The following is a 26,022-nucleotide window of genomic DNA, read 5'->3' as shown; positions in this document are numbered from 1 at the left end:
ATGCTAGATCAATGTTTGATAAATATAAATCTATGGATACAACTAGTACTGAAACTGCTCCTTCTACTTCTAAGTCTGGAGCAGAAGTTTTATGGGAAGATATGGATGATATAACAGGTTTTGATTCCTCTATTGATGATGAACTTGATTCTTATCTTAATCAAGGATTGGAAAATATTAAAGACGAAGAAGGCAAGGAACAACTTTTGTCATGGTGGAGGGAGCGTGGCAAGGCTTTTCCAACACTTTCAATTATGGCCCGAGATATCCTGGCTATTCAAGCATCATCAGTAGCATCGGAGAGTGCTTTTAGCGCGGCAAGATTTCAAATTGGAGATCATAGACATTCATTAGCGGAGGACAGTCTAGAGATTTCCGTCTTATTCAGAGATTGGATTAATTCAGAAAGAAGAAATCGTGGTTTTGAAAAACTAACCACTAGGGAGGAAGAAGAATACAATGAGATACTTACCACTGGGAGCGATGATGGCATGGAGCTCATGGAACATCAATCAACATTGCCAATTCCAGTAGAATGTCCAAGAGATATTATTGATAAGTTACAAAGAAGCTATATAGGAGCTTACAAATATTAGTATGATAATTTGTAATTGGCTACTAAGAGGCCTAGTTCAAACAGAACCCTTCCTAGAAGGTGGCTGCGTAGATTAGGTGCTCTTCAAAAGAATTGTATTTGTATTTGAGATTTGAAAGTTCTATTAATAAAATAAATGGCTCTAAGAGATGAATTATTTTTATGATTTGTCGGTGTTACTTAATAGTTAATACTTTGAAATTATATTAAATAAATTATAACTCTATTATAAATTTATATTTACTAGATTATTTCATTACAACTCTTTTGTTTTAATATTTTATAATTCTTTACTTAGTTTTTTAATTTTCTTTTTAACATACTAACATAGTAATATTTAAGTTTATTAAATAAGTCAAAAATCTAGCCGTTGCAAACTTTAAAAACATAGTAATTTTCAAAAAACTAGAAATTTTTTTTTTAAAAAAATACACTTAAGGCCCACGAACCCGTCCCGTCCCGTTCCGTCCCGTCCCGTCCCGTCCCGTCCCATCCCGTTTGGTTGGCGGGACGGGACGGGACGACCGTTTCGTCCCGTTTGTCCTGTCCCGTTTCGTCCCGTCCCGCCACCGTCCCGCCTAAATCTCGTCCCGTCCCGTCCCGTCCCATTAAAATCGTCCCGTCCCATCCCGTCCCGTTGGACACCCATATAGTAGAACTAGAGGGTAAATTTCTCAAAAGGGTTGAAGACTGTCAAAAGGCTGAAGGGACCGAAGGTGGACATCTAGCTAGAGCATACTTGTTGCTGGGACTTCGTGAATTGGGGAAGCTGTTCGAAGGAGCCAAGGATGTCGAATCTGGGGAAGGTCCTTCTGGGACCAAATAGATAAGAATTTACTTTTTCGCTTTATGAATGTAATAAGGCCAATGGCCATTAGTGACTTTTATTTCTTGCTTATTTAGTGTCGTTTTGGGATTCGCCTATTTTTTATCAATAAAATGAGGCATTTATCATTAAAGGTTCTCCAAGTCTATTTGTCGCTAGGCCTACCTCGGGCACAAAGAGGTTCCCAAATTAGGACACGCTTTACATTCCCACACTATGTGTTTAAATATTGCAATATTTTTATAATCCTCACTGACTTGATTACCTTTTGTTTTTATTTTTGTTTTCTTTCTTTTTATTATTCCCCTCCCCAAAGGTTAATTCGTGCACTCTGGCATCATCATCTTATTTCACAAGATCCAGGGGCCCTCCACCCACTCCTCCTCTTAGTCCCATTGAAGGCAAGAACAAAGGCAAGAATAAAATGGAAGATCTGAACAACATCAGGAAGGAGAACACAGCTAAACGGGTAGAGGCCACTGATGGCCAGGGTATTTGGGTTCCTAACGAGAATGTGTCACAACTTGAACAGAAATTGTTGAAATTCCAAGAAGAGCTCGATCAGGTTCGAAATCTGGCAAATCTGTCATTTTCCCTCAACACCCCAGACATCAACTTCCCCAACGCTCAAAACCCTACACCTCTTCAAAATATCCCAAAACAGCAGAATCATCCCGCACCTCACCATCACGCTGCTCCACCAAAGAACTAATGTAACACCTGCCATACTCCAAACAACACTCCACTACTCATCCCAGAACCTCAGAACTCCATAAACGACCATTTTCACACCCATACACCAGGCCACCATAACAATCCTATCTACGTGGAGACCATGCAACACCCCACTCAACCTATCTCTCGACACCTGAGTCTGATGAAAAGGGTCTGCTTATCAGGAACTTGGCCGAGGAACTTAAGAAACTAACCAGCCGGATTCAGGGCGTTGAGGGAAGCAAAGGAATCGAGGGGCTGAACTATGAGGACCTTTGCACACAGCCTGATGTCGAACTGCCTGAGGGGTACAAACCTCCTAAGTTCGAAATATTTGATGGTACGGGTGATCCAAAGGTCCATCTGAGGACATATTGCGGCAAGCTGGTTGGATAAGGGAAGGATGAAAGGATCCGCATGAAACTGTTCATGAGGAGTTTGAAAGGAGATGCATTATCTTGGTACATCAGCCAAGAACCCAAGAAGTGGTCAAGCTGGGTAGGCATGGCATCCGACTTTATGGACAGGTTGAGGTTTAATACAGAGAACGCGCCCGACGTGTTCTATATCTAGAATCTAAAGAAGAAGCCCACGAAGACATTTCACGAGTATGCTACTCGCTGGAGATTCGAAGCTGCTAAGGTCAGACCTGCCTTAGAAGAGGAGCAAATGAAAATGTTCTTTGTCCGGGATCAAGACCCGCAGTACTATGAATGGCTGATGATGATTGAGAACCACAAGTTCTCCGACATTATCAAATTAGGTGAAAGAATTGAAGAGGGTATTAAAAGTGGTACGGTCACAAATTTTGAAGCCTTGTTGACATAACCTTGCGCAAATTCTTAGCCTGAAGCCATTACTACACAAATTCTGGAATTCACCAAGATCCTTTATCTCTTGTTGACATAACCTTGCGCAATCAACCGCCAAAATTCTCGGTATCTTTCTGTAAAACCCTCTTGTTATACTCTAAATCATCAACCACGTTCACACGACCAGTCTCTTTGCTGTGTAGCCAATAGAACCCTTTGCAGAAGCTTCGCCAACCATACGACCGCTGTCCTGCTCGCTGGAGATATCCCGCCTGTGGAATCTACGTACCGACGTTTTCCAACACTCTACACGGGGTGCAATCACCATGACATTAATGGCCCCTCCTGAGTCCAAGCTCACTTTCTAGCTGTACAAGTCCATTCACCCTTCGTAGACATCAATTAGTTGCGCGGCGACATCTCTTCAACTCAAAGTTAGGTAGTATCTCTCCTTCATGTCAAGCAGCTCCTTTCCGTTATATCAAATCTCCTGCCGCGTGATAGACCATACTTCAAATTGATCCGTAGGCCCAAATCACCAATCACTAATATTTCCCAAATCACTCCAAACTCTCCCACTTTGGCGAAACTCACTCCTTTAGTCGACTACTCGACCTTTGCTTCCTATAACTGGCCTTCGAGAAATTTTAACCACCGCCTGATACTCCCCACATGTCCTTCCTTATCCTTTTCTACTCATTTGTTGCCTTAATTAGAATCCATCTCCGTGGCACTTGGACCTACAATTGCTGCTAACTTTAAACCTTTCCGAAAGTCATCTTTCTCGAACCGTCAACATTAGAAATACCGATTAAATCCTAAACCACCGCACCCTGCGATATCTGGCAGCCGCATCTCCAATACTATTTCACAATATCTTGCCCTGGAGGCGAATTGTAGAAGATCATAACACCGGCAAACTGAGTACATTCAATAGGGACAACTACACCTCACCATAGAAGAAAACTCTACCACGCTCGCAAATACCAAATCTCATTACTCCATCAACCCAAATCTGCACATTCTTAGTCTGATTGCCTTTCCTCCGCCGAAAGTAAAATACCGATTCTCTGAATCATGCACTGAGTAAACCTCCCTTCAAGTCATTCTCTGCCCCGACACGTAGGCAAACATCCTACCATCATATCAATACTGCGGAACAATTGTTCATAGTATCATGGCAACTTGTGCATAGCCTCAGAGCTTTTAGAAGCACCGCTACTGAGCCGAAATGACAGAATATCCCTTCACAAGGTGGCGATAATAGCCCAGACAACTATGCAGGGAGAAACATCCTGCACCACATCGGTAGTACCATTAAAATTTTTCAATTCTCGATTTATAACCGGCGGTTCGCGTCGCGTAGAATTGAGTAAGAAGGAAACAGGGGCATAAGCCTCAGGGAATCAAATCGCACGATGAGGAATCAAGAAGGGAAGTACTCCTAACAGTCCTGCAGCCTCCCGAGGATAAGTAAAGACGTCTCCGTACCGATCCGCGAGACTCTACTAGACTTGCTCATGACTCGTGAGACCCTAGGAACCTAGTGCTCTGATACCATGTTGTCACGACCCAAAATCTACTAAGAGTCGTGATGCGCCGGACACCACTGTCAGGCAAACCAACCAAATTACTTAATTGAATTCTCGTCTTAAATATTTCTGAAATCTCTCCTTTTATACGTTTAAGCTATACATAGTAAATTTCACTGAATAAGAAAACGAAACCTTTAACAACCTTTAAAATTCTGAATTAAACCATAGACATCCCCAGAACCCAGTGTCACAAGTGCATGAGCTATTTCTAAGAAACAATACAATACAACATCCGTCCGAAGTACAAATGGATAGAAAGTAAATACAATACACTGAAAGAGACTATACTAGCTGTGGGTCGCCTCGAGTAATGCAGCTCACCTAGTCCCACTATCATCCATGTTGCTACGCCCAGTAGGCCACTAGAAGTACATATGCATGTGCAACAAAAATGCACAGAAGTGTAGTATGAGTAAAAAAACAACGTGTACTCAGTAAGTATCCCGCCTAATCTTGAAGAAGTAGAGACGAGATGGCAACTTCGACACTTACTAAAGGTCCAGTAATAATATTATTAATGCGATGACTCACGGATTTTATTAAGAGCAACAGTAGATTCAAGTGAATTACTAAACAGGTTAAAGTTCCTCTTTATTAAAAGTCTCCGGATTCATAATCCCTTAGTTGACAATTTTCTCAAGTCGGGGAGAGCGGATATTAGTATCAACAAATCTCAAGGCAAGCATTACAAGCATGCGCAACTCATGCTGAGGTCGTAAGGCCCGATCCAACATAAATGTAAAATGTGCACTGCCGAGGGTTGAGCATCACGAACCACAGATGCATCTATTACCCCGCTCGCGAATCACACATGCGACGCGGTCAAATTAACTAACCAATCACCCTGCTCGCGAATCATACAAGCGACGCAGGTACCAATAGAAATACATGCTCAACAGCAAATTAAGAATTTTACGGGGAATATTTATCCCATTAGAAGCCAATTCTCTTTTAATGATTTAAGGAATAAGGTTTAATCCTTTTAGAAATTTAATTTCCAATTCGATAGGATTTAGGAAATTCAACTGTCAATAAGATTGCAATTATTCCAAGTATAGCATGCTTTTTGGGTCCTAGACTACCCGGATAATAACACAATAGTAGCTACGCACGGACTCTCGTCACCTCGTGCGTACGTAGCCCCCACAAATAGGAACACATAACCAATTAACTCACCTATGGGGACAATTCCCTCTTACAAGGATAGAAAGGAGACTCACCTCGTTCCGAAGATCCATAACCGGCCTTCCACGCCCTTCCGAAAACTCAAATTGATGCACAACTCTCCAAAACTAGCCAATAGTTATGAAAATCCATTAACATACGATAAACTACTCATACTAATCTAATTTATAACAATTCCCAACCCCGACCGGGAAGATGACAAAAATGCCCTCGGGCCCACGTGCCCGGATTTCCAAAATTTTCGAATAATAAGTATACCCATAGCCTCACGAACTCAAATATATAATTTTCTCCTAATTCCATGCCCAAAATCGTGGTCAAATTCCAAGAATATCAATTTCTAGGTCTTTCTCCCAAAACCCCAAATTTCTACCAATTTACATGCTAAAATCCATACATAATCAATGTATTTAACTCAAGATGGATGGGATTAGCTTACTTTATCGTTGATGATGAAAAATCCCACTTGAAGCTCTCCCAAAAATCGCCCAAACCAAGAAAAATATGAGAGAAATGGCCAAATCCCGATTTTTAAAACACCTCTCTGCCTCCAGCACTTTCCGCACCTGCGGTCCCTTGACCGCTTCTGCGATTCCGCTGGTGCGAGCCAGCCACCGCTTCTGTGGTTTCCTCCAGGCTCCCATTTTCCGCTTCTGCGCTACCATTACCGCAGATGCGGTCCCGCTTCTGCGGCCAAACGACCGCATCTGCAGTCGCAGCTTCCCTTTGCCAAAACCGCATCTATGATTGGGCCGCTTCTGCGGCCCTTTTCTCGCAGGTGCGCTTACACCAGCAACCAGCAACTTCAGCCTTCCAAAAACTCCATTTTTGGTCCGTTAACCACCCGGAATCTACCCGAGGCCCCCGGGACCCCAACCAATCATACCAACCAGTCCCAAAACACATTACGGACCTGATCGAGGCCTCAAATCATATTAAACAATGCCAAAACCAAGAATCGACCTCCAATCCAAGCTTTATGAACTTTAGAATTTCAAACTTCTACTTTCGATGTTTAAACCTATCAAATCACGTCCGATTGACTTCAAATTTTGCGCACAAGTCATATTCGACATACGTCCTACTCCAACTTCCGGAATGGATTCCGACCCCGATATCAAAAAGTCCACTTCCGGTCAAACTTCTCAAAAACCTTCAAATTTCTATCTTTAGCCAAATGACTCCAAAATGACCCACGGACCTCCGAATTCTCTTCCGATCGCGCTCCCAACTCCAGAATCACCATACGGAGCTACTCCCTGACTCGGAATCCCAAACGGGCATCGATAACACTGAAATGCAATTCAACCCAAACTTATAGAATTTCTTCCAAAATGCTAACTTCCACAATAGGCGCCAAAACACTCCCGGGTCATCCAAAACCCGACCCGGACATACGCCCAAGTCCGAAATCATCATACGAACCTGCTGGAACCTTCGAATCCTGATTCCGAAGTCGTTTACTCAAAAATCCAATCCTAGTCAATTCTGTCAACTTAAAGCTTCCGAAATGAGAATTTCCTCTCCAAGTCAACTCCGAACTTTCCGAAATTTACCGACCACGCGTACAAGTCATAATACCTGAACTGAAGCTGTTCATGGCCTCGAACTGCTGAACGGCGCGCTAGGGCTCAAAACGACCTTTCGGGGTCGTTACATCTACCAAACCTATAATGCTCAACCATCCCATTATCAATCACCACCTGCACGCCAAAACTTCCCTAGACCTCGACCTAATTTCGATCGCAGACCTCCAAAACAATATACCGCCATCGCTGAACCCATCGACCAGTTGTATGAGAAGCTCAATGCTGCTGGTTATGTCACCCCCATCCCTGCTGCAACCCCTGAGAATCCTTCTCAATGGGTTAACCCAAACAAGTCCTGTGCATACCACTCCGGCATGAAAGGGCACACCATCGATGAATGCCGCTCATTAAAAGACAAAATACAGTCTTTGATTGATAACAAGATCATTGTGGCAAAGGAACCCACTCCAAACGTCCGCAACAATCCTCTGCCAGACCATAAGGGTGGAGGTATCCACATGATTGAAGTAGAATATGACTGGCATACCGAGGGATCAATCGGGTTGATCGCAGAAGGTGATGACCCAAAGAAACTGGCAATCACTCTCAAACCAATCATAGTCCCGATCCAACCGTCTGAAAACGCTGAGGTGAATATATCTATACCTCTTGAGTTTGAAGCAGCGCCACCCGCAAAGACACCGGCGCCAATTGAGGTTGAATTCGCGCCTCCGGCAAATGCACCCGCACCATTTGAGGTTGCAATCTTGCCACCCAAGGCGCATGTTCCATTCGAAGTGGCGATGTCAACCACGCCACCCTTCTATACAAATGCTATACCCTGGGACTATGTGGCCGAGGCGAGAAAGAAGGGCAAGGCCAGGACTGAAGAAACTGTCGCAGCACAGGGTATGACAAGAACTGGTAGAGTCTATACCCCTGAACATCTAGCTGAATCAAGCAAGCANCATACCACTCCGGCATGAAAGGGCACACCATCGATGAATGCCGCTCCTTGAAAGACAAGATACAGTCTTTGATTGATAACAAGATCATTGTGGCAAATGAACCCGCTCCAAACATCCGTAACAACCCTCTACCAGACCATAAGGGTGGAGGTATTCACATGATCAAAGTAGAAGATGAGTGGGATCCTGAGGGATCAATCGGGTTGATCGCAGAAGGTGATGACCCAAAGAAACCGACAATTACTCTCAATCCAATCATAGTCCAAATCCAACCGTCTGAGGACGCTGAGGTGAATATATCTGTACCTCTTGAATTTGCAACAGCGCCATCCGCAAAGACATCGACACCAATTGAGGTTGAATTCGTGTCTCCGGCAAATGCACCCGCACCATTTGAGGTTGCAGTCTTGCCATCCAAGGCACATGTTCCATTCGAAATGAGGACAGCTACGCTGATCCTAGTGGCGACGTCAACCATGCCATCATTCTATACAAATGATGTACCCTGGGACTATACAGCCGAGGCGAGAAGGATGGGCAAGGTCAAGATTGAAGAAACTGTAGCACCACAGGGTATGACAAGAACTGGTAGAGTCTATACCCCTGAACGTCTGGCTAAATCAAGCAAGCAGGCTTCCAACCGTCCGCCCCTCATTGAGATAGGTCCGGACGACCTTTGGAGAAAAATACAGGCCAAGGAATATTCGGTCATCGACCAGTTAAACAAGATGCCAGCACAAATATCCATTCTCTTTTCGCTGCAAAATTCTGAGACGCACAAGAATGCTTTGTTAAAGGTGCTAAATGAAGCCTACGTACCAAGTAATATCATTAGCGAAGAAGTGGCTAATATGGTAGGACAAGTGCTGGAAAGCCATAAGATCACCTTTTATGAGGGCGAGCTGCCACCTGAAGGGCTGGGGCACAACAAAGCACTGCACATCATCGTGCAATGCGAAGATTATTTCATCACCAGGATCCTGATCGATGGAGGTTCCAGTTTTAACATTCGTCCGCTGATAACACTCAAGAAGTTAGGCAAGGGGCTGCATGAGATAAAGGATGGAGCAATCAATATGAAAGCCTTAAATGGTTATTAGAGGTCCACCATTGGTGAGATTAGTCTATGCCTGCAGATGGGACCAACCTAGTTCGAGGTCGATTTCCAGGTAATAGATGTACCAGCTTCTTACAACTTGCTGCTGGGACAGCCATGGATTCATTCTGCTGGGGCCGTTGCATTAGGCAGTAAAGTTCGAATGGAATCACCAGGAAGTGATCATTCATGGCGACGGTAGCAACCTTGTATACAGTCGCCAAACCATTCCGGCGATCGAGGGAAGAAGGAAGCTGGGTGGAGAAACTTACCACCATATTGAGCAGGTCAATGCTATCGACAAAGACAAATGGTGGGATAGCAAAATCGAGAGTATACTGAGTTGGAGTGGGTACGAACCTGGCAAAGGGCTCGGCAAGAACCTCCAAGGAATATCTAAACCCATAAAACTCAAGAAACATGGCACTACCTTCAGCTTGGGATATGAATACACCTGGGAGGAGTTCAATAGCTGGTTGCCACCATGGCGCGGTCCTTACTACCCACTAGAGCAGCTAATACCGCATCTGAAGCAGACCTTCTAACGGGCCGACATTATTTATAGGTCAGATGAAGAAGAAGCACTTGCAGCAGTGAAGAACTTGTTTCTAGAGAACAGTGATATGGACTGTTGCGTTATTCTCGAGGAGGAGGGGGAGGAAGGCCCTTCCATACAGGCTATGAGCAGAGGGGCACATCTCAAGAATTGGACCATCAGGACAACCAAAGCCCAATGAGCCTCGGGGTAGCAAGGCTAAACAAGCATTATTCATCATTTTATTTACTACATGATTTTCTTTTCGCATTTTTCAATTCCCGCAATAAGATCTTCGATGTTCAAAACAATTATTCACTTTATCAAAAGCACTTTGATTTTTTTTCTTATGAATTAATATTTATTGCTATCATTTTTTCTCATTACTTTACCGATACAACATTACTATTACTTGTCTTGATAAACCGATAACTGTGACATACAATGAGACAACGCGACAAACGGACACGGATTCAGAGGAAGACAACATACCTGACGAGATTGTCAAAGAATTGAGAATTTTGAGAACAGACCTAAGTCCAACCTGGACGAGACCGAAATTGTCAACCTGGGAGATTCAGAACACGTCAAGGAAACACGAATCAGCATTCACCTATCGTCATCAGAGAAGAAAGAATACATAGAATTTCTAAAGGAGTATGAAGACATATTCGCCTGGTCGTATGATGACATGATTGGTCTGAGTACGTCTATTGTGGCTCACAAACTGCCAACCAATCCAATGTGTCCGCCGATAAAGCAAAAGCTCAGAAAGTTCAAGCCTGATATGAGTTTGAAAATCAAGGAAGAAGTTACCAAGCAGATCAACGTGAAGGTTCTTAGGGTAGTAGAATACCCGACATGGTTAGCCAACATTGTCCCACTGCTAAAGAAGGATGGGAAGGTCAGATTTTGTGTCGACTACCGGGATCTCAACCGGGCAAGTCTGAAAGACGACTTCCCTTTGCCAAATATACACATCCTGATCGACAATTGTGCCAAGCATGAGCTACAGTCATTCGTAGATTGCTTCGCCGGTTATCATCAGATCTGGATGGATGAGGAAGATGCTAGGAAAACGGCTTTCACTACGCCGTAGGGAGTTTACTGTTACAAGATGATGCCATTCGGCCTGAAGAATGCAGGGGCCACCTACATGAGGGCCATGACTACCATATTCCATGATATGATACACAAGGAGATAGAGGTATATGCGGATGATGTTATTATCAAATCCAAGAACGCCACTGACCACATAGAAGATATGAGGAAGTTCTTCAATAAACTGCGGAGATACAACCTGAAACTAAACACCGCAAGGTGCGCATTTGGGGTTCCTGCTGGGAAATTGCTTGGGTTTATTGTGAGCCGCTGAGGAATAGAACTGGATCCATCAAAAGTCAAAGCCATTTAAGAACTACCACCGCCAAGGAACAAGAAGGATGTGATGAGTTTCCTAGGAAGGCTTAACTACAACAGCCGATTCATAGCACAATCTACAGTTATCTGTGAGCTAATCTTTAAGACTTTAAAGAAGGATGCCGTCACCAAATGGACCGATGAATTCCAGAAGGCCTTCAACAAAATCAAGGAGTACCTGTCAACACCACCAGTCTTAGTCCCGTTCGAGCCAGGTAGACCCTTATTACTCTACCTTGGAGTGTTAGATGGAGCTTTCGGCTGTGTCCTAGGGCAGCACGACGAAACAGGGAGGAAAGAGCAAGCCATTTATTATCTCAGTAAGAAGTTCACCCCGTACGAGGCCCCGTACTCTCTATTGGAACGCACATGTTGTGCTTTAACTTGGGTAGCTCAGAAGCTGAGACATTACTTCTATGCCTATACTACATATCTCATATCGAGAATGGATCCCTTGAAGTACATCTTTCAGAATCCCATGCCCACTGGCAAGCTAGCCAAGTGGCAAATCCTGTTGAGTGAGTTCGACATTGTTTACGTAACTCAGAAAGCGGTCAAAAGACAGGCACTAGCAGACCACCTTGCTGAAAACCCCGTGGATGGAGGATACGAACCCCTGAATACGTATTTTCCTGATGAAGAGGTATCATCCATAGAAGAAGACATTGCGGAATCCTATGACAGTTGGAGAATGTTCTTCGATGGAGCAGCAAACTTCAAATTAGTTGGCATAGGAGCAGTCCTAATATCAGAAACCGGTCAGCATTATGCGGTGTCCGCCAAACTCAGGTTCCCCTGCACCAACAATATGGCCGAATATGAAGCCTGCATCTTAGGACTCAACATGGTCATTGACATGAACGTTCAAGAGCTGCTAGTGATTGGAGATTCAGACTTACTTATACATCAGGTACGAGGAGAATGGGCAACCAAGAACTCCAAGATACTCCCGTATTTGCATCACGTACAAGAATTGAGAAAGAGGTTCACGAAGATGGAATTCCAGCATGTTCCCAAAATCCAGAATGAGTTCGCCGATGCATTGGCTACCCTATCATCTATAATATAGCATCCCGACAAGAATTTCATTGATCCCATTCCGGTGAACATCCATAATCAGCCAGTTTACTATGCCCATGTTGAAGAGAAAGCAGATGGGTTTCATGATATCAAGGAATATTTGGCAAAAGGAGAGTACCCGGAGCTTGCGAATCCTACTAAAAAACGCACACTTCGGAGATTGTCCAACAACTTCATTCACGGTGGAGGAATCCTGTATAGGAGGACTCTCGATTTAGGATTATTAAGATGTGTCGACGCAAATGAAGCATCTAGGTTACTAGAGGAAATTCATGATGGGACCTGCGGTCCACATATGAACAATTTTCTATTAGCAAAGAAGATACTCCGGACTGGTTACTTTTGGATGACTATGGAAGCGGACTGCATCCAGTATGTCCGGAAATGCCACCACTGTCAGATACATGCAGACATGATAAAGGTACCTCCAAGCGAGCTTAACACAACAAGCTCATCGTGGCCGTTCGCCGCCTGGGGAATGGATGTTATTGGACCAATCGAGCCTGCCGCTTCCAATGGAAACAAGTTCATCCTTGTAGCCATCGACTATTTCAACAAATAGGTCGAAGAAACATCTTACAAAGCAGTGACTAAGAAAGTCGTGTCCGCGACCGCATTGTTTGTCGATTCGTAATTCCAGAGTCAATCATTACTGATAATGGCTCCAACCTCAACAACGACTTGATGAAAGCTATGTGCGAAACTTTCAAGATCAAACACAAAAATTCCACAGCCTACAGGCCTTAGATGAATGGAGCCGTAGAAGCCACCAACAAGAATATCAAAAAGATATTGAGGAAAATGATAAAGAATCACAGACAGTGGCACGAGTAGTTATCATTTGCTCTACTAGGGTATCGCACCACAGTCCGCACATCAACTGGGGCAACCCCTTATATGCTAGTTTACGTTATAGAGGCTGAGGTAGAAATTCCTTCCCTAAGGATCATACAAGAAGCTGAGCTCGACGACGCGGAGTGGGTAAAAATTCGTTATGATCAACTAGCCCTTATAGACGGAAAGAGAATGAATGCAGTCTGCCATGGTCAACTCTACCAGAACAGAATGTCCAGAGCCTTCAACAAATGAGTCAAGCCAAGACAGTTCACACCAGGGCAGCTGGTGTTAAAGAAAAATTTTCTACATCAAGATGAAGCCAAAGGGAAGTTCTCTCCCAACTGGCAGGGTCCATACATGGTTCACCGGGTTTTGACGGGAGGAGCCCTCATACTTGTAGAAATGGACGGGAAAGTCTGGCCAAAGCCGATCAATTCAAATGCAGTCAAGCGTTACTATGTGTAATCTTTATGCTTTCCTTATATGATGTAAATTGAACTACGCCTGACCAGATTCCTGTTTAAGAGGGGATACGTAAGCAACCCAATGGGTTCAGTTACAATTCAATAAAAATTCCCACCCCCTCCGCCCCTCCCCCGCAATCGGAAACTGGGGCAGAACTTTGATGAGCACCCTCAAAATTCTGAAGTAATTTCAGCCGATCGCCGCACGAGCAACAGTCAGAAATGTCAACCCATCAAACTGGGGCAGAATTTTGAGGAGGACCCTCAAAATTGCGTAGGAGGAGAGGTTACAATGTCCTGAACTACGTCACAGTTGTCAGTTCATCTAAAAGCTATTTTTAATTTATGTCATACTTTTACAAAATAATGCATATTTATTATTGAAACTGCTTTGTTTAGCAATGCTACCCCAACGATACAGACGGTATCACCGGATCAAAGCCAAATGAGTCAAGCAAAGCCAGCGGGGGTACGAACTAACCTTCCCCCTTACAAAACTCACGATTTTTCTTTGGATGTAGGCACTAGGATTGCGAAATCGTTAAACATACTGTACGCCCATGGGACAAACATTGTTCAAGAATACGATTCTCAGAACCGTTGCACTTTCCAACATTTTCTATCAGCACACACCACTGATGTTCCGTATGTCACAATGCTCCCAGTAATCACGGCGCCGCGATCTGCTATCAGCTAAGAAAATTCTACTGTCAGTTGTTATCTTATTTCTTGCATAATGCTACCATTCTGCCTTCCGAGGTTAAGCTCTACCTCCATCTGCATCTGCATTGCATAAGGCTACCATTCTGCCTTCCGAGACTAAATGTTGTCTCCAGCTGCATCTGCATTGCATAAGCCTACTATTGTGCCTTCCAATTTGCACAAGGCCACTATTCTGCCTTCCGATTTGCATAAGGCTACTATTTTGCCTTTCGAGGTTAAGCTCTACCTCCATCTGCATCTGCATTGCATAAGGCTACTATTCCGCCTTCCGATTTGCATAAGGCTACTATTGTGCCTTCCGAGGTTAAGCTCTACCTCCATCTGCATCTGCATTGCATAAGGCTACTATTCTGCCTTCCAATTTGCATAAGGCTACTATTCTGCCTTCCGATGTTAAGATCTACCTCCATCTGCATCTGCATTGCATAAGGCCACTATTTTGTCTTCCAATTTGCATAAGGATATCATTTTGCCTTCCGAGGTTACGCTCTATCTCCATCTGCATTCGCATCTTTACATAAGGCTATCTCCTGCCTTTCGAGGCTAATCTCTGCCTCCATTTTTCTTCGAAACTAAGCACTATCCCAAGCACTATTTATCTCGCTTCTCTTATGGGCTAAGCTCTGCCCTTCAAATTGCAAGACTGAGCTCTGTCTTGTCCGCATCATACTACTGCATCCTTCATCGGTTGAAATATCGCCAACTCATCCAAAGGCGTCATCGTTCGGAGGCACCATCTTCATAGCCCGAGAACACCATGTCATGGCCTGAGGATCTCTTTCAATCTTTTGCATATCATTACTCAAAGGCGCCATGGTTGGGAGGTGATCGTTGCCGACTCGACGCTACACTGAGGTAGGAAGAGGGGGTCGCAATAGCTTTTACCCGAATAGTGGTTCGGGATCGAATTTCCCAGGGATCTAGTAGTGGAGTTGTATTGTCTGTCTAGTCTAGAGATGTGTTTGTACTTCTAATGTCACTTCAAACATTTTTGGTTTTCTTTGATTTTTTTATCTGCTATTATAAAACTAATGATTAAAACCAAATTATGCTACGAGAATATTGCTAAGTTGTATCTAATGGGAAGAAAGGCACTATGGTCGTGGCATTGCCTAGGTGGCTAATTAACGGGTAGATGTTACTAAGGATAGATTGACATATTTGGGGCTTATGCTATAACCGTTGCACAATTGTACCCACTCTCACACCTCTCGGTAGAGAGAGTGATTTTGCCCAATTGACTCTCTCGAGACCAATTGGGTAGGCCAATTAGACCAAGCAACTAGGTTTCAAGTAGGGTAATTACTCTCTCGAGATTTAACCCGTTAATTGGGACTACCATTTCTCATGGGTCCATCCCAATTCCTTGTTGGGTCAATTTTGGGGTCATGGACTCTCTTTCTCAAGAAGAGTTAAACTCACAAAGCTAGAATCGGTGTTTGCAACCACCAATCCTTAATTAAAACATAAAATCAACCCAAATAACAAACACCCAATATAAATCTAACCTTAGATGGAAACACCCATCAATTACCCACACTAGGGTTGAGCCACAACCATAGCTAATGGGTTTAGCTACTCATGCTAGATACAGAAATTGAAGAAATAGATGAAGAACTAAGCATATTAATTAATTGCTAAGAAGAAACTACAATAATAAAGAGCAAAAGTGCCAAAATTGGCTACAATATCGAGTCTCACGAGCTCAGCTGCATTCAGAATCTAAAATTAACCTAAAAATGGTAAAAGGTCCTATTTATACTAGGCTGGAAAAATTGGACAAAAATACCCCTGCGGGGTCAGTGCAGACCGTGCAAACAGGACCGCGGCCGCACTGGCTCTTGAACTCCTGGTTTCTGCTTCTCTGAAGTTGAGGACCGCGTGAAAATGTAGCGCGGCCGCGGTGGAAGCTGGCGCGGCCGCACTGAAACGAGCGCGGGCCGCATTGCTTGGAATTGGCAAAATTGTGGCTCTCTGAATCTCTGCTCCGCGGACCGCATAAAAGAGTAGCGTGGCCGCGGAGCCTGACCGCGGACCGCGAGAATCCAGCCGCGGCCGCATTGCCTTCAGCTTGAAACTGCCATCCTCTGAATCTCCTAGTGCGGCCGCATTCACATTTGCGCAGTCCGCACTAGGTTCTCTCTTCCTTAGCTTACTTAGTCTTTGATACTTGAGCAGGTTTCACTCCTTTTTGAGCCGATCTTTGACATTTAGTCACTTTGTCGACCAAACCTGCAATCAAGCACAACCTGTGAGCATTTCGGGGCTATTTTGTAGCAATTTATACTTAAAGCATAGGCAAGTAGGGGCATAAAACACGTTAAAATACTAACTTATCAACTCCCCCAAACTTAAGCCTTTGCTTGTCCTCAATCAAACAAAATAAGGCCCGCTCCTTAAAGGAAAATCCAAGTAATTCCAGTTATCCTAAAGCAACCTCAACAAGCATCAATTGGGACAAACAATTGCCCTCAATACGAATGCATCATTAACACATTTAAACTTTGAAAACCCATGGATCAAGTGTGACACAAGAGCATCAAGAGTTGACACATTTCATCAAAGAGCTTCTCTCAATTACTTTGGTCATTGTGGAACCCAAACTCACACATCCTCAACTCTCCCTAAGCGAACCTCACCTTTTAGAGTATTAACACACAAATCAAGGTTGATGGAGTTTCACTCATCTCTCTCAAGAAGAAGGTCACAAGTCCGGCTCTAGGTACCATATGCTTGCCCCTTATGTAAGTATCCACTAATGTAGGTTTCCTTCAACACAAGATCCTATAGGGCTTTTGTGGAGTCATTATGAAGGCTTTTGGGTAAGGGTAGGACATGTTTTTATTCAAGTGGGTTCAATCTTCCCTTAAGCACTTCTTTTGATTCATTTTGGCATAACTCTCTTGACTCTTTTGAGTATTTCACTTATTTACAATGGGTTAGAGAGACACATTGTCACTCTTTCTTATGAAATTCAAAACGTTTCTCCTTTTTCTACTTTTTCCACACCTTTTTCACTTTTGTTTTCCTTGAATCCCTTTTTATTCTTGTTCTCTTTGGACTTTCTTTTTTTGTCTTTTTCTTTTCTTGCTTTTTCATTGCCTTCCTTTTTTTTCTTTTGCTTTTGTACCTTTCTACCACTTTGTTTTCTTTCTTGTCTCTCCCCCCAAACTTAGACATTTGGCATTACTCAAGGAAAATTTGGTTGCAAGAGAGGGTGATCATAGAACGAGTATAGGCTTGTAGCATTGGTTCTTGAAAGAAAAAGGTTTAAGGCTCAAAAGGGTTAACTAGGGATCATCTCTTTGGTAGGCTATGGAATTGTTCAACTTAACATTTGGATCAAGGAGAGCCTATAATCACTTCTCAAGTCAAATTTCACCTAGGATTTTGCCTCAACAAACATTCAGGGCAAGTTCTAGACCATTGGCTTGGGCCTTGGACTCACAATTCGATTCCTCACCACACACGCTAGGGGATTGCTAAAGACATCGAGTCGAGGGCCCACAACGACCTTAGTTACGATTCAAGCTCACAATGTTCCGAAAAGACCATATGATGATTGTTTGGTCAACGCAAGAGTCTCAAAGCCATGACTTTCACCATCCTAAACACAACATTATGTCTTTGACCATGGGATCAGAGGCAAATGTGTTAGGCCCAAGTGAAGCTTTGCTTGAGGTACCCTTAACTACAATTATCAAAAACAAAAGAAAAATCAAAGAAACGGACTCAAACCCTTAAGAAGGTTGTCCCTCCATCCATCATCGGGAAGAGCCACCTGGTTCACACAAAACTCCACCCTTGGAAAGAACCGTGGCCTTAAGAAAACCAAGGGCTTATTGGAAGCGTCAAAAACAAAACAAGAGGCTACGAGCCTAACTATAAAGCTAAAAAATGAAATATTTTTGCGAAAATAGAAAATAGAATGAATATTTACAATAGGGAATTAGAATATACAAACGGGGGATGAATATATACAAAATGTAACTTAACTTTATATACAGACCAAAATAGAAGATAAAAAGTACTGAATGTAAAGTTATATACATAGCAAATAGAAAATCAACCAAAAGGAACAAAAACTGAGTCAAATATATACAGTCATCCAGATAATCAACAAAAAAGTAGGGCGCACCACCACGAATAAAAGCTGGCATTGTCCTCAATGCCAACTATCAAATTAAGCATCAAAATAGTCATAAGAAAGGATATAGGGGCTCCCTAAGCCAGGTCCGTCTGCATGGGATCATCAGTGGTCCCCAAGTCCTCCGTATGTGCGGGAGCCTCAGACTGGCTCCCGGCCTCCTGCTGCTCAACTGCTGGGACTGGAGCCTGTTCCTGGACTGGCTGGATGACAGGTGCATCCTGAGGCAAAGTGGAGGAGGCCTCCTGTGGGACTACCACCTTAATAACTGCATCCGCTATGCTGGGTAGCTTCCTCTTCTTCCTAGGTTGCCTGGGTACTTGATCCTGCTGTGGCTGTGGCACTGGTGCTGCTGCTGGAGGGGCTGGATCCCCAAATAACAAGTCTAAAGGCATCTGGTCTGCCAATAGCTTGTTCACATCTTTCCGCAGCTCTTTCACGGACTCTTTGGAAGCCCTTGACCTCCTCATCTTCCTGTGCTCCTTGGCAAGCTCCTTCAGAGCCCTGCCATGTGACTCCACAGCTGTAGTCAAAGTAGCCTGTGTCTTCATAATCCTTTCCTGGTTCTCCAGGAGCTTCTTCAAAGTGTCCTCAATGGAGTGAGGAATCTGAGCAGGCTGAGGTGCTGACTGGGTCTGAATGGTGGAAGACAGTGTGGACAACTTGGATGTCGCAGCTGACATCCAGTTGTTCAAGCTAGCCAATGTCTGGCTCAACTGATGGGCAGTGAAGGGATGAGTCCTGGAAGAAGGCACTCCCGGGCCAGCTGAAGTACTGGGACCAGCAGTAGAAGAAGGTCCTGGAGGTAAGTCCTCAACTGTAGTTGCAACAAGTATGGTGGAAGGCTCGGTAGAAGGCTCTACCGCAACTAGCTCCTCAGACTGGCCAGTTGGGGCAGAGGCAGGTGGCTGGTAGTTCTTGGACTTAGGGTTGTCCGGACCCTGCATACTGTACCAAGAATAGGGAGCCACAGGCTTGGTCTTGACATCATATCTTTTCTTCTCCACCTCCATGTCCCGGAAATATATTGAAAGGGTGTTGGGAAAAGGATAATTCTGGTCATGCTCTTTCCCCACAGTAGAAATCACACGGGACATCACATTGCCCACATTGATAGGGTACCCGGCCATAATAGATGCAACAAGAACCGCCCGGGTAAGTGGAATAGTCTGATCGTGGGTAGAAGGGTCAAGCCGACTGAATACAAATGTCAACCACCCTCGAGCCTTAAAGTTGAAGGTCTTCCGGAATATTTTCTTCCCTACTTGCAACCACTCTGGCACAGTACCTGGGATTGCCAAGTACTAGGCCAACCAAGGACGGACTTCCTCATTCATTGATAACTTTGCCAGATAAAGTGACTCATCTTCATCACGGAACCCCAAATACTCATTTAAAGATTTTCCATCAAACAACACTGTTTTATCTCGAACTTTGGTCAGCTTGGTAGCTTTGACAACGTGAGCTACATTAGAGTAGAACTCCCTGACCATGTGCTTATTAGCATCGATGCACTTCTCTATGAAAAACTCCCATCCCCATCTAGTTCTGAACTCCCTCTGCACGTTCAGGTTCTGGGGTAAAAGGTAAGTGTCAATAAAACTCCTCTCCGGTATCAACTTCCTCACCGGCCACCCCTCCCTAAACTTGTGAAATGCCACTTGACTGACAAATCGATCTTCCCAAACATCAGGTTTTCTAGTTGGTTCAATACCCCAATCTGAGGCTCACCTCCCTCATCTCTACCTGCACTCTCCCCAGATAATGAAGCTGTGGGGGAGGTGGAGTATTGCCCACTACCGGTTGCAGACTCGTCAGAAGAATCCGAGACTACATTCACTGGTCTTTTGGAGGTGGGTAATGGTGGAGGGGTATCAACTAGGTGGAGGGGGTCGGTTATATGAGTTGGGACTGAATAGGAGGAGATGTCTTTGGAGGGCACATACTCACTCCCCGACGAATGAGAAGCAGACTTGTCAGCAGCTCTTATCAATTTCTGGGTCTTTTTTATGTTCTCCCGAGCCTGGGGAGTGAGCTTTGCAATTCTCTTACCCTTACCCCCTCGGGAGGAACCACCTCTCTCGGGTTGTTGGGATTGTTTGGCGCCCCTTTGTTTAACCATTATCTGCAAAGATAAGCATCTAACATTGTTAGTTTAAGCACATGCAGTGAAACAGGTGAATGAAATAGATTGCAGAGATAATTTCAGTACACAGTTGCGGAACAGGTTGCAGAACATAGCACCGCAGACCGCACAAAAATGCAACGCGGCCGCGGTGGGCCAGCGTGGACCGCACAAACAGCAATGCGGCCGCGCTGGAGACATTTAACTTGCAATCACAAGCACCGCGGTCTGTACAAAAATGCAACGCGGACTGCATCAGGGTAGCGCGGTCGCGCAAAGGCGACCATGGTCCGCGCTGAGCTAGGGTTTACGGGCACTAAGTTAGGGTTGCATTTTTGCCATTGTTGTTCAAGTTTTTACACTTACTTTGTCCCTACTCAGTTCACCTGTAACGACCCGACCGGTCGTTTTGAGCCCTAGCACTCCGTTCAGCAGCCTGAGGCCGTGAGCAGCTTCATTTTCGGTATTATGACTTGTGCGCGTGGTCGGAATCGAGTTTTGGGAAGTCCAGAGTTGAATTGGCAGGAGAATCCTCATTTCGGAAGCTTAAAGTTGAAAGAATGAACTAGAATTGGATTTTTGAGTAGACGACCCCGGAATCGGTATCTGAAGGTTCCAGCAGATTCGTACGATGATTTTGAACTTGGGCTTGTGCCCTGTTCGGGCTTCGGATAACCCGGGAGCGTTTTGGCGCCTATTGTGGAAGTTAGAATTTTAGAAGAAATTTCATAAGTTTGGCTTGAAGTGCATTTCAGTATTATCGATGTCTGTTTGGGATTCTGAGACTGTGAATAGCTCCGTATGGTGATTCCGGAGTTGGGGGCGCGACCGGAAGTGAATTCGGAGGTCTGTGGGTCATTTTGAAACCATTTGGCTAAAGATAGAAATTTTAAGGTTTTTGAGAAGTTTGACCGGAGGTGGACTTTTTGATATTGGGGTCGGAATCAAATTCCGAAAGTTGGAGTAGGTCCGTAATGTCGAATATGACTTGTACGCAAAATTTGAGGTCAATCGGACATGATTTGATAGGTTTAAACATCGGAAATAGAAGTTTAAATTTTTAGAGTTCAATAGGTTTGGATTGGAAGTCGATTCATGATTTTAGCGTTGTTTGATGTGATTTGAGGCCTCGAGAAAGTCCGTAATTTGTTTTGGGATTGGTTGGTATGTTTGGTTGGGGTCCCGGGGGCCTCGAGTGCATTCCGGGTGGTTAACGGATCGAAATTGCGATTTTTGGACAGCTGAAGGATCTGGTTGCTGGTATTTTCGCTTTTGCGGTGGGTTAAACGCAGAAGCGGCCCCACAGAAGCGAAAAAGGAGCCGCAGAAGCGATTTTTGGTCAAGGGCTCGAGGATCGCAGATGCGGTCAAGGTTCCACATAAGCGGGACAGCATCTGCGGAAAGGTGGTCGCAGAAGCGGAAGTGAGCGACTGGGAGTGGACCGCAGATGCGGTCAGAGTTCCGCAGAAGCGAGACCGCATCTACGGAAGGCATATCGCAGAAGCGAAAGAGGGCGGCCTAGGGAGGACCGCAAATGCGGCATTTTAACCGCACCTGCGGAACCGCAGAAGCGGTCAAGGGACCGCAGGTGCGGAAACAGCTGAGGCAGTGAGGTCTTTTAAAATTCGGGGTTGAGTTCATTTCAACCCCATTTTCTTCCATTGGAGTCGATGGGGAGCAGCTTTGAGGTGCCATTTTCGTCACTCATCATGAGGTAAGTAATTTATGCTAGCTTTGAGTTAAATACAAAGTCTATACATGGATTTAGGCAAGGAAATTATGGAAAAATTTAGGTTTTGGTGGAAACCTTGAAATCGGCATTTCTTCGAATTTGACCACGATATTGAGTATGAAATTTAGTGAATATTATATATTCGAGTTCCTAAGGTCATGGGTAATCTTTATCTTCAAAAAAATTTCGGATTCCGGGCATGTGGGCACGAGGGCGTTTTGGTCAACATTTCGATCGGAGTTAGGAATTGCTATAAATTAGATTGTAACGAATATTTGAGCATATATTAATGGATTTGCGTAACCGTTGGCTAGTTTTGGAGCGTGGTGCATCAATTAGAGTCTTCGGAAAGGCGTAGAATGCCGGTTATGGATCTTCGGAGCGAGGTGAGTCTCCTTTCTAACCTTGTAAGAGGGAAATGTCCCCATAGGTGAACTAGTTGGATAGTTGCTCCTATTTGCGGGGGCTACGTACGCACGAGGTGACGAGAGTCCGTACATAGCTACTATTATGCTATTGTCCGGTAGTCTAGGACCTAAAAGTATGCTATACTTGGATTACTTGCGATCTTATTGACAGTTTGAATTGCATAAATCATATTGAATTAGTAATTAAATATCTAAAAGGATTAAACTTCATTTTTCTTAAATGGTTAAAAGGGGAATTACTTTCTTTGGATAATTGCTCCGTGTGGACTCCTGATTGACTGTCTGTGTGTGCTTAAATTTTGGAGCGAGCCGAACGCCTCGGCAGATTAAATAGGTGCATCTATGGTTCGTGCCGTTCGACCCTCGGTAGTGCACAGTTTACATTTCTATTGGAGCGGGCCGTCGACCTCGGCATGATATGCGCATGCTTGTATTGCTGCCTTGAACTCAATTAAGTTATTATTGCCTCTTCATGGCTTGAAATTATTTGGATAATTACGAAAAGGAAATTTTGCATAAAAGAATTAATTGTTTACTTGTCTCCTCCTATTTGGATAAAAATCATGTTATAGAAATCCATAATTTAGTGTATTACTGACCTCACTATTGGACCATTAGTAAGTGTCGAAGTCGACCATCTCGTCCCTACTTCTTCGAGGTTAGGCGGGATACTGATTGAGTACACGTTGTTTCCGTACTCATACTACACTTCTGTGCATTTTTTTGTTGCACAGGTATATGTAACCTTTGTGGCCTACTGGGCGTGGCAGCGCGGATGACTCTAGGACTAGGTGAGTTGCATTATTCGAGGCGACCCGCAGCTAGTATAGTCCCCTCCCAGTGTATTGTATTATTTCTTGTCCACTGTATTTCGGACGGATGTTGTATTTTATTTCCTTATCTATAGATGCTCATGCATTTGTGACACCAGGTTCTGGGATGGTTGTGACATATTTTGTATTGATTAATTATTATTTAATTAGATTTGAGACAATTATCTTTTAAATTGCTAAAGTTGAAGGAAAAATCCTAGTTTTTCAAAAGTAATAAAACGAGAATTTGATTAAGTAATTTGGTTGGCTTGCCTGACAGCAGTGTCCGGCGCCATCACGACCCTTGGTGGATTTTGGGTCGTGACAACATGGTATCAGAGCACTAGGTTCCTAGGGTCTCACGAGTCATGAGCAAGTCTCGTAGAGTCTCGCGGATCGGTACGGAGACAACTGTACTTATCCTCGGGAGGCTGCAGGACTGTTAGGAGTACTTCCCTTCTTGATTCCTTATCGTGCGATTTGATCCCTGGAGGCGTATGCCTTTAATTCATTCCTACTCAATCTTACGCGACGCAAAGCGCTTGTCATAAATCGAGAATTGAAGAATCATAATGGTACTACGGATGTGGTGCGGGATGTTTCTCCCGGTGTGGTTGATTTGATTATTATCGTCGCCTTATGGAAGGATATTTTAATGTTTTAGCTCAGTAACGGTACTTCTGAGGGCTTTGAAGCTAGGAACAAGTTGCCATGATGCATATGAATGACTGTTCCGCAATAGTGATATGACGGTAGGGTGTTGCCCACGTGTCGGGGCAGTGAATGACTTGAAGGGGGGTTTACTCGGTGCTTAATCAAGAGATTCAATATTTTTTTCCCGGCAGGGGAAAGGCAAGCGGACCAAGGATGGTCAGATGCGGGCTGGTGGAAGTAATGAGACTTGGTATTTGCAAGCGTGGTGGAGCCTCCTTCTATGATGGGGTGTCGTTGTCCTAATTGAACGTACTAAGTTTGTCGGTGTTATGACCTTCTACAATTCGCCTTTAGGGAAAGCTATTGTTAAATAGTATTGAAAATGCGCTGTCAGATATCGCAGGGTGCGGTAGTTCAGGATTGAATCGGTGTTTCTAATGTCGATGGTATGAGAAAGATGATCTTCCGCAAGGCGCAAAGTTAGCAGCAATGGTGGTTCAAGCGCCACGAAGATAGATTTTATTTACGGCAACAACTGAGCAGCAAAGGATGAGGATAGACATGTGGGAAGTGTCAGGCGGTGGCAAAAGATTTCTAGAAGGCCGAGTATAAGGGGCCAAGGGTCGAGTAGTCGATTAAAGGGATGAGTTTCGCCAAAGTGGGAGAGAGGTGGAGTCGCATATGGGCATTGTGGTAGGATGACTATGCACCTTGATAAGAGTTTGGAGTGATTTGGGAATTTTGGTGATTGGTGGTTTGGGCCTACGGATTAATTTGGAGTATGGGCTATTATGCGGCAGGAGATTTGATATAACGGGAAGGAGCTGCTTGAATAAAGAAGGATGCAACATAACTTTGAACTTGGAAGATGCTGCCGCACGTTTAATGGATGTCCACGAGGGGTGAATGGACTTGTGCAGCTGGAGAGTGAACTAGGACTCTGGACGAGTTATTGATGTCGTAGTAATTGTACCCCATGTAGCAGCGCTGGAAGATGTCGGGAGTGATTTCTACAGGTAGTTCATCCCTGTGAGCAGGTTAGCAATCGTGTGGTTGGCGAGCTTCTGCGAAGAATTCTATTGGTTATACAGCAAAGGGATCGGTCGTGCGAATGTTGTTGATGATTCTGAGTAAAAAGAGGGGGTTTCTACAGTAAGATATCGAGCATGTTGGCAGTTGATTGCGCAAGGTTATGTCAATAAGAGAATAAGAATCCTTTACATTCCAGAGTTGTGTAATAGTGGCTTCGAGCTGAGTGGGAGAGTCCCAACGCCTATGATGGGGTTGCACGGTTAATTACTTGCGAGGTTTCTGGTTATTAGCATATTTATGGGCTATTTCAGCTATGGGAAAAGACCATAAGGGGTAATTTGAGCAGAGGAATTATTTAAGGTGGGCTATCGTTGGCCTTATTGGCCCATGTTCAGACTTGGGGAAGGATTCAAGATTGTGTTTGTAAAGATGCGGGTTCCAAGGGAAGGGATTCTTCCAGGTGCATCACCAATGGGGTATTCATGTGCTAGAAGATTTATGGAATTGATTATATTCGGGGCCAAGTCAGAGCGGGTGGCTCTCAACAACGGTCCTAGTGAATTCAAAAGATAAAGTGTGATGCCTAATGATTTCGAGCCTATAGATACGGTTTAGAATCGAGCTTGATAGCAGCCTATGAGAAGAGGCACAGAGTGTTCTATGGTTTTTCGGCTTGCAGTGTAGAACTTGAGAGGAAAATGAGAGAGATTTGGA

The 26,022-nt window shown here is 44.2% G+C and overlaps 1 protein-coding gene across 1 annotated transcript in view; it reads right to left on the bottom strand.

Annotated features, from left to right (window-relative positions):
• LOC109242521 (RNA polymerase II degradation factor 1-like) overlaps positions 1-26,022 on the bottom strand; it is a 63,283-nt gene that overhangs the window by 26,516 nt on the left and 10,745 nt on the right. The window contains 2 exon segments of the mRNA XM_019409370.1: positions 18,945-19,201; positions 20,476-20,650. Coding sequence (XP_019264915.1) covers positions 18,945-19,201; positions 20,476-20,650 — 432 coding nt within the window.

The sequence above is a fragment of the Nicotiana attenuata genome, unplaced genomic scaffold (genome assembly GCF_001879085.1).
Source record: "Nicotiana attenuata strain UT unplaced genomic scaffold, NIATTr2, whole genome shotgun sequence".
Lineage (NCBI taxonomy): Eukaryota > Viridiplantae > Streptophyta > Magnoliopsida > Solanales > Solanaceae > Nicotiana > Nicotiana attenuata.
The sequence above is the reverse complement of the archived record's forward strand: the minus strand, read 5'-3'. Positions and strand labels throughout refer to the sequence as shown.